The 12,548-nt window shown below is 35.8% G+C and overlaps 1 protein-coding gene across 1 annotated transcript; it reads left to right on the top strand.

Annotated features, from left to right (window-relative positions):
* The first annotated feature begins 2,132 nt into the window (after positions 1–2,132).
* LOC147934644 (uncharacterized) lies at positions 2,133–2,588 on the top strand. Its single transcript, XM_087472718.1, has one exon. It carries the CDS (start codon positions 2,133–2,135, stop codon positions 2,586–2,588), a length of 456 nt encoding a protein of 151 aa, XP_087328844.1.
* The last annotated feature ends 9,960 nt before the right edge of the window (positions 2,589–12,548 follow it).

The raw sequence follows: 12,548 nt of genomic DNA, 5'->3' as shown, positions 1-12,548 counted from the left end.
AGAAGTGTTTCGAAATCCTGAATCAGTTCGGAATGAAGCTCAATCCCACGAAATGCACGTTCGCAGTTCCGTCAGGAGAATTCCTAGGATACATCGTGACAAAGTGGGGTATAGATGCGAACCCGAGGCAAATCAATGCATTTTTGTCCATGAGTTCCCCCAGGACCTTGAGAGAGGTTCAATGCTTTAACGGGCGCATTGCAGAGCTCAATCATTTTATCTCGCGGTCTATGGATAAATGTCTCCAATTCTACCAAGTGCTGAAGAAAGGGGGGAGGCAGTTCGCTTGGGATGAGAAGTGCGAAGAGGCGTTCTCCCAGCTAAAGACTTATCTGTCCGAACCACCAGTCCTGTATGTAGCCATCTCGGAAGGTGTAGTAAGTGGATTTCTAGTTCGTGTGGAAAGGGGGGAGCAAAGGCCCATTTTCTACGTTAGTAAATCTTTCACAAGAGCAGAATCTAGGTATCCGATGATGGAAAATTTGGCTTTAGCCGTAGTGGTTTCAGTGAGGAATTTGAGGCCATACTTCCAGTCTCATTCAATCATCGTTCTAACAACACAACCACTATGCATGATACTCCATAGTCCCAGTCAGTCAGGCAGGTTAGCTAAATGGTCAGTAGAACTGAGCGAATATGAATTCGAGTTCCGAACTCGAACTTGCGCAAAGGCGCAAGTACTAGCAGATTTCCTCATCGAACTACCACTCGCCAGTTCGGTCGAGGATAATATTGAAGGACCCTGGAGTTTGTACGTGGACGAAGATACTTCAAGGACCGGAACAGGAATCGGTGTTCGTCTCAATTCGCCTACAAGCAAAATGATCGAGCAGTCATTCCGCTTGAATTTTGCCTCGTCAAACAACAAAGCTGAATACGAGTCGTTCTTGGCTAGACTTCGCCTCGCAGTAGGGATTGGTGTCAAGAAACTCAGAGCCTTTTGTGATTCACAATTAGTAGCTAGCCAGTTTTCCGGAGAATACGAAGCCAAGGATGGACAGATGGAAGCTTACTTGGCTGCAGCTCGTGAACTAGCAGCGAAGTTCGACGACTTCGAAGTCACAAAGATTCCTCGAAGTGGGATCTCCGCAGCTGATGCGTTAGCCTCGTTAGCTTCAACTTCAAACCCCACTATCGAAAGAGTCATTCCAGCTGAAGTCATCAAGTACCCGAGCATATGCTTGGAAAGCTTGAGCGTCATGACCTGGGCAATGAGGAATAAGAAAGAAGCAGAAGAGACAGCTCGCACTCCCTCATCCAGAGCGACTCCAGTAACTCCCGCTACAATACCAGAAGCCACTCCCCTGCCTCTTGAAGAAACAGAAACTGACGTTGCAGTCCGCACACCGGAGCAGCTTCATTCACCGAGCTGTAAACTACCTATTGTCCTCCATTAACCTTTAGGCAATACAACCACTGATAATCAGGGGGCAGGCAACTCGCGAAGTCCGATATGGGCTTATTTGGAAAAAGGCGACCTCCCGGCAGATAATTGGGCTGCAAGAAAGCTTAAGATCATCAGTGCTCGATATTGCATCTATGGTAAGGGACTCCTACGTCGAAGCATGGCTGGCCCCTATTTAACATGCGTCGCTGATAAAGAGTCCGCAACATTAATGCGAGCTGTTCACGACGGACCCAATGGTAACCACTTCGGAGGTCGTACTTTGGCCTTCAAGATCAAAAGACAGGGATATTTCAAGCCTACTATGCTCGTCGACTGCGAGCAATATTCCCGAACTTGCGAGAAATATCAGAAACACGCTCTGACAATTCATCAGCCTACCGAGCTCCTGTGTTCCGTGTCCGCACCTTATCTATTTATGAGGTGGTCTATGGATATTATTGGTCCCTTACATCGGGGACCGGGAGGAGTTCAGTACATGCTAATCCTTACTGATTATTTCTCCAAGTGGGTGGAGACAGCGGCCTATGCGGCTATGATGAGTGAACAAGTAGAACAGTTCATGTTGAAAAGCATAATCTATCGATACGGCGTGCCGTACGAGATCGTCACAGATAATGGTCCGCAATTTATCTCCTCGCAATTCGAACGTTTTTGAGCGAATTGAAAAATACGGCTTAGCAAGTCAACTCCTCGCTATCCGCAAGGGAATGGGCAAGCTGAAGCAATGAATAAGGTCATTATGGCCAATTTAAAGAAATGGCTAGACTCTCGCAAAGGACATTGGCCGGACAAGTTGCAAGGTGTACTCTGGGCAATCCGAACCACACCCCGCCGGGACACCAACGAACCGCTTTTTTCCTTGGTCTATGGGGTTGATGCCATAGTCCCAGCTTACATAGAGGTACCCGGAGTCCGTACCACATTAAATCCATCTCGGCCCGCAGAAAATGAAGAATTCCTACAAGACACTCTCGACGTCATAAACGAACGACGGGACCAGGCCTCGATTCGAATGCAGAACTATCAAAACGCTGTAGCCCGCTATTATAACTCCAAGGTCCGAGGTAGGCCTTTGGCAGTCGGCGATCTAGTACTTCGGAAGGTCTATGAGAGCACCGAGGAGGACAACGCAGGAAAACTAGGAATCAATTGGGAAGGTCCGTACAACATCACATGCTAAGTTCAAAATGCCGTCTATCGGCTGGAAGATTCAGATGGGAAACCCGTACCGAGGTCCTGGAATTCTTTACACCTGAAACGCTTTTATAATTAGTTCGATCTTAACTCTGTATCGAACTACGACTGGCTTGATCCTCGGAAAAGGTATGTAGGCAGCCCGTTCTGCGTTGTAGAACCTATGTCTCACTCTCTCAAAACCGAAATCTTACTTCGTGAAATTCATTTAAACCGAAGTCTCACTTCGTAAACTTTTACTAAAAACCGAAGTCTCACTTCGTAAACTTTTACTAAAAAACCGAAGTCTCACTCCGTAAACTTTTTCCAAAGAACCGAAGTTTCACTTCGTAGCGACAAGAACAAAGTTATGTCCCGTATAATCTCTAAACTGAAGTCCGCTTTGTATAATCTTTAAAACTGAAGTCCTACTTTGTACAATTCAAAAACCGAAGTCTCACTTCGTAATAATAAAAAAAAAACCCGAGGTTTAACTTCGTTAAAATACAAACCGAAGTCTTACCTTGAAACATCTTTAGCATCGTATTCTTAAAATCCATTAAAACCAAGGTAACTTCGTAGATCTATTTAAGTCGAAGTCTTACTTCACACCGTCTAGGACGCGCTTCGTCATCCTGGCAGTCAGGGCTTCCAGCTGAGCGGCGACAGTCGCTTCGACATTGGTCGTGTCACTTCCGTTTCTTGTCATCTCACGTAGATTACTCTAGGACCCTCCTTCTAGCGCCAACTGTTTGGGCAAAAATAATCGATTCATTTAAAGACTATGGAAACAAGAAACAGATGTTGAATAGTTGTTTTTATTGATCAAAGTCTCGAGCTCAAATACAAGAATTCAAGGCACATCGAATCAATCTATAAACCCTAGCCGCGTTCTAGAGTTGAGTCGTGTGTCTTGTGTTTTAGGTCTCTTGATTTGTTGCTCTCGATCCCCCGTCTCTTGTGGAGGCCGCTCTCCTTATATAGAGACTCCTTTGCCCTAATCCCTTAGGATTTGTCTTGGGCTTGCCGACTCTATCTATGATAGGGTCGGTCACGGGACTCTTGGCCTATTAGTAAAGTTAGTCGTTAGACTCTTGGTCTCTTAACAGATCTAGTCACGTGACTTTCGGTCCATCGACGAAGTTAGTCGCGAGATTCTCGATCTCGTGATAGAGTCAGTCACGAGATTCTCGGTCTCTTGACAGAGTCAGTCGCGAGAACTCGGTTCATTGAACCAATCAGGAAGATTTTCCTTTTATAAGATAAACTCTTATCTACGCTGATTTTATCCAGCAAAATATGCGTGACTAAATAAATTATATTTATTTATTTATGATGATAAAATTATGCCCCAGCAGTTTTTATATCTCTCTAAATTATTCTCTAGCATTCATTCTTTTAAAAGTAAAGAGATTCCTCCAATTCTTAATTTCACAAAAAAAATTTGGAATGATGAATATAATTTACAACTTTTAGTTAATTTTATACCTAGAGTCTTTTTCCAAAAGTTAGATGGATTATATAATGAGCTTTTGGATTTGACTTTTGAATATGGTAATAAAGATGTCTTTTTATGAGTTTGTAAGTATAATCAAGTGCAGACACAACAGTTGCGATTTTTCGTAGTACCTTTTCGTAATAAAATGTTTTTCTTTGTTTTTTTTTAATTCAAACGGTTGTATCTATTCATTGTAGAGTTGTGTCTTTTCACTATATTTTATTTATATTTTTTCATCACAACTTTTTGTTCTAATAGGTGTGTCTATTTAAATAGTCATGCTTTCTGAACTCTCTTTATATTTGTCTCTTCATCACTAACTAACAAGTTCGTTGAAACAAATTTTTCATTTTATGTTGAATCTAGATAACTGAATATATTCTATAATATAGCTAAAATTTTAGAAATGATTATAGCAATAGAGAAAAATACAACTTAATATTGAATTTACAGTTGTGTCTAATTATCTTAACTTTCCGTTTAAAAAATATAATAACAATCTGAATAAATGAGAACAACAGTTGCGACTTTTCGTAGTACTTTTTTGTAAAAAAATTTGTTTTATTTGTTCTTTTAAAAAACTCAAACAGTTGTATTTGTTCATTGTAGAATTGTGTCTTTTCACTATATTTTATTCATATTTTTTATCACAATTTTTCATTCTAATAAGTGTGTCTATTTAAATAGTCATATGTTTTGAACTCTCTATATATTTGTCTCTTCATCAATAACTTACAAATCAATGTTCGTTGAAACAAATTTTTTATTTTATGTTAAATCTAAATAATTTGAATATTAATATCTAATGTTTAACGTTATTCTATAATCTAACTAAAATTTTAGAAATGATTATAGTAATATAGAAATTTGATAAACTTAATATAGAATTTACAGTTGTGTCTATTAAACGTAACTTTTTGTTAAAAACTATTTTAATATTTAAAATTTATTTTATTTTGTTTTATTTTATTTTGTTCTTAAGAGTTGTGTATTTTAATTTTAATTTTTTTGTTGATACTGTTTCACTCATTATTAAATATATTTTTAATTATAGTTCTTTAATAGAAAATTACATTACTCATTATAACCATTAGTTCAATATTTTCAGTAATGATTACTTTTTCATAATGATTTTTTATTTTATTTTAGCTTTTTACCATAATTCTTCATAAAAATATCTTATATTTATAATACTTTAAATAATATGTTTTGCAAAGTTACATCTATTCTACATAATATTTTTTGTTATAAGTTTTCATTTTGATGATTGTGTTTTTAATAACAGTTTATGTATTTAAACTATTCTATTACATTCAAATAATTCCATAATGTATAATTTTAAAATTTAATTTTTTTTTCTAAAATATTTCCCCCGCAACATCGGGGGAATCTAGCTTTTAGTAATAAATAATATTTCGGACAAGGAAAAAAAGTGTAGGGCAAAATTAGATTATCAGGTTCAGTTATAGTAGTATCCTAGTAGGCTAGCTAGTGCTGTCTTCGTACTTCTTGATCAAGCAAATATATATTTGAGTTATTACTATAATCATTTTTTAGACAAAAGAGTTCTCGACTTATTTCACACACTAATTTCCTAAATTATTTCCAGACAATTCGGGACGCTTTTCGTCATTTAAATCAGGTTGTTACTATGCGAATATCGAATACATTTTGTTATGTAATTAAAAAGATGATTCTACGTGTGGAGATGTTTATATACTATTGGTTTGTACAATACAATTGTACAATTTCGTATTTTATTACGCACATACGTACAAATTATACAGTGCACCGAATTAAATTAGTATATTTTGAATACGTGTTACTGTGTTAGTGTGTGTGCAAATACGGATGGTGTATAATTGGCACAATTATTCAAACTTTACAAACGAGTCTTTCTTTACTCTATGAAGCCTTAGTTGGATTGAGCTGGTCTTCCTGTTAATGTCTCTAATATTACCAAAATCTGCCAGTTATTGTGACATACATTAGACATTGGCATGCGATCTCTTTGTTTGTATATCATCCAATTTTTGTTTTTCGTTTTATGTACTATCTACTTAATTATATGGGTGAGTATATATTTATGACTCTCTGCCATTATGTCTCATTGTTTCTGGATGGATTGAAATACGTAAAATTTAATTACAAACTTACATGTTTTGTGTTTAACCTTAATCTGCTTACGCTAATCAGCATATAGGAATAATTCTATTAAATCCTAGTTATATGAGCATGCTTTTCGATAGAAGGGAGAATATAAATAAACCATGAATAAATTTAATTTCCACTGATATAAGTGCATCATATATATATATATATATATATTCATTTACAACAACAACAACAAAAAAACAGAAAAAAATAAACACATATTTTTCCCCCGACCCGATTAGATGTATTATTCAAATAAAACCTAATGATTCGTTGATGTATAAAAACTGCCGAACTTCGTGATATGTATAAAGATTTAAAATGATGTTGTTGTTTTTTTGTGGTACAATCATCGGTTGCTTCGTAGTTGATTAATCAATTTTACGTAAACGATTACTGCTTCAGTCTTTATTGTTTATAAACAAATAACTCAAAAAAAAACACATGAATTAAAGAGACAGAGAAAGTAAAAAAAAAGTTGAAGAATATCTAAAATATTTAAATAGATATTTAACATAAAAATATATTCAAATAGATGGCTATTATCCTGATTATAAAAAGATTTAGGGAGATTTTTAAGAATATACTAAATTTTTATAAAAATTTGAAAATTACACTCAATATTATATTTATTTGAAAACTACACATTTTGAAATTAAAATGGACAGATATATCCTTTTTATTAAAAGTTATTTTAACAATTAAATAAAAATAATAAAACAATATAAACTAAATTTAAAATTTTAAATAATTCAAATTTAAAAATAAATTACTTTTTAAAATTGTGAAATTTGGAATAAATTATTAATAAATATTAATTATAACAAAAGTATATTTATTGTATTTTAAATAATTATTACATGAATCAATTTTTGACCTTAAAATTTTGAATAAAGAAAAAGAATTTAAATATTTTTGTTGATATTATTTAGATTTAAATTTATTTAAAATAAATAATTCAAGATTGTATAATTTGTAATATATATATATATATATATATCAATGTTTTAGACTTATTTTAATTAATTTTAATTTATTTATAATGTCGACTTTTTGAACAATCGTTTTGTTTTTTTACTTATGTTGACCTAATTATCTTTATCATCGACTTATATTTAAACAATTGACTAATGCTATGGCCGGTGGATTTATAACATAGTCAATTTTTTTAACTGTTGAATTTTTTTTTTGTTCATCAATTTATATATATATATATATATATTTTTTTCTGTTTATTTGTTTGTTCATTGTTGACTTATTACATTTTACATTGATTTATTAAGAAGGCCAATATTTTGAATGGTTGAATTAAGTTTAATTTTTGTCGACTATTATTTTTCCATCGATTTATTTTAAAATTCTCGTCTTTTTTTTTGATTATTTTTTTTACATAGTTGACTTTTGATGATGTTGACTTATTTTTTTTCTTTGTTGACTTATATTTTGTTCTTGTCGATTTATTTGGTCTTAGTAGACTTATTTCATTTTACGTTGACTTATTAATATGTTTGACTTTTTGAACTATCGACTTATATTTTATTCCTGCTGATTTATATTTTTATTAATATGTTTGACTTTTTGAACTATCGAATTATATTTTATTCCTGCTGATTTATATTTTTATTAATATGGTTGACTTTTTGAACTATCGACTTATATTTTATTCCTGCTGATTTATATTTTTTCTTTGTTGACTTATACTAAAAAAAGCTGACTTCTTTTTTTATTAATTAATTTGTTACATAGTCTACTTTTTGAACTGTTGATTTATTTTCTAAAAGCTCACAATATTTGATTATTTTATTAAACTTAATAATTTTTAAAAGAAATTCAAATTATTCCTATCCACCCCTCACTTGTCTAGTTACTCTAGGAGCTTACTGATTACAGCATTCGCTATTAAGCTCATATTTTTATATGTATTGATTATTTGATTACATACTTATATGATATGATATGATATAGATGTAAGTAAATGTGCATATAGATACAAGCGAGTGTAAATGTGGGAATGTGAAATGTTGGAGGAAGAGAGATGGAGAGAGTGTGGGTCTGTGCTGCTTTGGCACTTTCAGACATTTTATTCAGGTCCCCATATGACTTGACTACCACTCTCTTTCTCTCTTTAGTAGCTCTTTAATATTATGGTCTCATTAAACAGTAATAGAAACAAGTTGTTGTTTTTTAGAGAAAGTAATGAATTGAATACGAAGTAACATTACTGTTCTATCAAGAAGTGATTCTAATAGATACAGTAAATTTTCATTTCTTAATCATCCAGCTTAAGAACAAAACTTATACTCTCTCCGTTTATTTTTAGATTTTGTTCTGCACTTAATTTTTTTATTTCATATTATTTGTCGTTTTATATTTACGAGGCAACTTTACGAATCAAATTTTCAGTTTAATTTTAATTTTTAGCTTCTTATTTATTTATATTAAATAAAATAATGTATTAATAAAAAGTAAAATAGAAAAATTAGTTATTTTTTTAATATGTGTGAAATTGACTATAAGGACAAGTAATATAAAGTGGAGAGAGTACTGTATTTGCATCTACTTAACAAGAAGTAAAAAACTTAATCTACATTTATTAAAGCTAGGAAGCAGGAAGTACTATTTTCCATGTTATTTTTAATCTAGTTGTACTTGTATTTACTCTTTAGTGACACTGTTGTCTATTGTAATGACTGATGATGTTGTCGTTGTATTATCGTTTCCAAATCACCACCTTTATTTTTTATTTTTTATTTTTTATTTTTATTTTATTTTTATTTTATTTTGAATAAATGTTAAATTGTATTCAAAAGAAAAAAAATCGTTTTACATCGGCTTGATTTGAAATAATATTTGATTAGAGCCAAATAACCAGTCTTATCATAGTATAAACTATCACATTAGTATCTTGTAGCCAGCCATGACTGAAGACCCCAACATATCGTCGATCGCCCATTCTTTCAACAACTAGCAGCTGAGCTCTAATTTGCTTGTCGAGCCAATCAATAAGAGTTTGCTCTGACGTCGGAGCCTCCCCGTGTTGCCGGGCGTTTCTTTTCCGCCAAACAGAGTAAACAGTAAGTTGGAAAGTGTATCGGATTAAATAGCCATACACCCGATCAGTTGGAGTTCCGGAGATAAAATCAAGTAGCGGCAACCAGGAGGTGTTGAAGCGAGTCTTATATAGAGGTTGGGCGATACCTGACCAAACTGCAGCAGAATATGGACAAGAGAAAAACAAGTGGTCTCTCGTCTCCACCTGAATAGAGCAAAACACACAGCCCCCATTACAACCATTACCCCAAGTGATCATCCGATCCCCTGTCGATAGACGGTTGTGTGCTGCAAGCCAAGTGCAAAAAGAATATTTTGGTGTTGCATGAGCAAACCAAACACCCTTATGCCAAGCAACAAGGTTTAAAGTGGTTCGTATATGGTTCCAGGTGTCCCTAGTAGAAAACGTAGCTTTGTAAGCATCACCTTTACCTCACCATAAGACATGATCTGACTGAGAAAGGATTCTAGTATGATACGCTTGATGCAGAGCATCTTCGATGTCATTGTACATCCCCATACGGTGAACCCGTCGCCTTCTACTATGCCATGCATCATGGAGAGTCATATGTTCTCTTATCCCCAAATCAATCATGCCTCTTGGTCCAACTTTATCTAACAGATACCCTTGATCCGACCAGTTATCATACCAGAACGAAGTGAGAGCCCCATTTTTTTACCTCCACCTTAACAAAAGTTTTCGCCAAGTCTCTATACTTCAACAAACATTTCCACATCCAGGAGGCCGAGAGTGATACAGGTTTTACCGACCAGAAACAGCCTTCCTTAAATAAATTCATTTGAGACCATTGGACCCATAACGACGTTCCGCCAGAGACAAACCGCCATATCAACTTTAAACAACTAACATCGTTTGTCTTTTCCAAAGATCTCAAACCTAAACCCCCTTCACACACTGGGTTTACACACATCAGATCAGGATAACTTTGCCTTTTTTGTATTCAGATCCGGACCTGACCATAAGAAAGCAGAAAAGATACTATTTAGCTCTCGAAGACTTTCCCGAGGAAGCCTAAATGCACTCATTTAGAAACTTGCTGTGCTCCACACACCGAACATATGAGATCAAGACGACCTGCAAAAGAGAGGGTGCATACCGTCCACGTTTTTACTCTGTTTCGAACTTGGTCAAATAAAGGGGTAAGATCCGCTGGAGTGAGTCTTCGAGAGAGCAATGGGAGTCCAAGATATCGAACAGGGAGCTGTCCCAAGCCAAAACTATACCGATTGCCCAAGATTTCCCTGTTGTCCGGTGAAACCCCACCAAGATACAAATTCGTTTTCTCCATACTAATCATTAGGCCGGACCGCTTAGCAAAGAGATTCAACACCTGGACTATACCATCAACTGATCTGAGTTTCCCATCCGATAATATCATGAGGTCGTCTGCAAAGCAGAGGTGTGTTAAACAGAGGTTCTTACAACGCGGGTGGTACCCGATGTCCTGTAGACAGCAGCTTTGTCTAACATCTTAGATAGAACATCCATACAAATGACAAACAGGTAGGGTGAGAGCGAGCAGCCTTGACGCAGTCCCCGAGCACTGCGAAAATAACCTGCGAGTTCTCCGTTCACCTGAACCGAGAAAGAAGTTGTAGTGACGCATAGCAAGATCCAATGGATAAAAACAGGAGGGAATTGCAGAGCACTTAAAACATGAAACAGGAAAAACCACTGGACTGAGTCAAAAGCTTTTGAGATATCCACTTTCATCGTACACCTAGTGGGGATATTATCTTTGGGATAGTCCTTTACCAGCTCTGTTGCAAGAAGAATGTTTTCAATGAGCAATCTATCCGCCACAAACGCTGATTGGTTCCCGGCAATAAATTTAGGCAAAATACGTTTGAGTCTGTTAGCAATCACCTTCGAGATAACTTTGTAAAGAACATTACAACATGAGATCGGTCTATAATCTCGCATCTCCTTGGCATCCTTTTTCTTCGGTATTAGTGCTAGTAACGTGGAGTTAAGTCCCTTCAGGAAAAAAACCTTTAGCAAAAAAAGACTGGACCGCAACAACAAACTCTGAACTAATAGTATCCCAAGCTGCTTTATAGAATTCAGCGGTATAGCCATTTTGACCAGGCGACTTATCACTTGGCATTGCAAACAATATATTTTTGATCTCCTCCCCCGTGACCACCCTTGTGAGCTAGCGACTGTCTTCCTCTGAACAACGAAATGTCAACAGATCTGCAAGACAATCCACTGACATCCCCTCATAGTCAGCAGGAATAGATTGCAGAAAAGATTGAAAGAAAGTCTCCGCCTCTACTTTAATGTCCTTTGTGGACTTTAATAGACGCCCATCTTGAGCTACAATCTCCCTCATTGTATTCACAGCCTCCCGAGTAGCCACAGCTCTATAAAAAGCCTTATTGTTTCTATCCCCCACTTGGAGCCAATGCAACTTTGATCTCTGTTTTAAAAATTTCTCCTCAAGTGCAGAGACATGGTCCCATCGCGCGTAAGCTTCTTTCTCCTGCTCCATAGCAAGTGCAGATGGGGAAGATAAATTAGCCACTTGCTTCCGACACAACTCCTCGAATGCTTCCTTAGTCCTTTTAGACAGATTACTCATCTTCATCTTTGCCAAACTTCGAATACGCGGCTTTAAAAGCTTCAGTTTTTTTGAAAACCGGTAAAGAGATGAAGTTGACAAATAAATCCTCTCCGTGTCATCCCAGAAATCTTGTATAAGAGGCTTAAACTCCTCCATCTCAACAATACTATTCACGAACTTAAAAGGTCGTCGTGCAATACTTGTGTCTACTACCCTACTCAGAAGAATCCTGCATCGTAGATGATCAGATATTCCACCAGCTTCAAACACACTGTATGATTGTAGAAACGAAGAGGACCAGTTAGCATTTACTAAAACTCTATCCAGTTTCTTGGAGATCAAGTTTCCATCTTGTTTATTACTCCATGTAAACAAGGGACCCTGGTAAGCCAAGTCCTTGAGACGACAATCATTTACCACTAATCGAAAGTCTTGCATCCCCGGAAAGAGAGCAGGTCTAGTGTCCACCCCAGAATGCTCATCTAGCTCCAGTGTCACATTAAAATCTCCCAGAACCATCCAAGGTCTGTTACGAACAATTGGAGAAGCATGGTGTGCTCTCAAGTCTGTCCACAACTCCTTTCTTCCCTCGACACTGTTAGCCGCGTAAACAAAAGTGCAAAAAAACTCATCCTCCTGTTCTTCAAGTTTGACAGAACACGTTATGATCTGACTG

Source organism: Camelina sativa, chromosome 11 (assembly GCF_030686135.1).
Source record: "Camelina sativa cultivar CO46 ecotype springtype chromosome 11, ASM3068613v1".
Lineage (NCBI taxonomy): Eukaryota > Viridiplantae > Streptophyta > Magnoliopsida > Brassicales > Brassicaceae > Camelina > Camelina sativa.
This window is presented reverse-complemented; position numbering and strand designations above follow the sequence as displayed.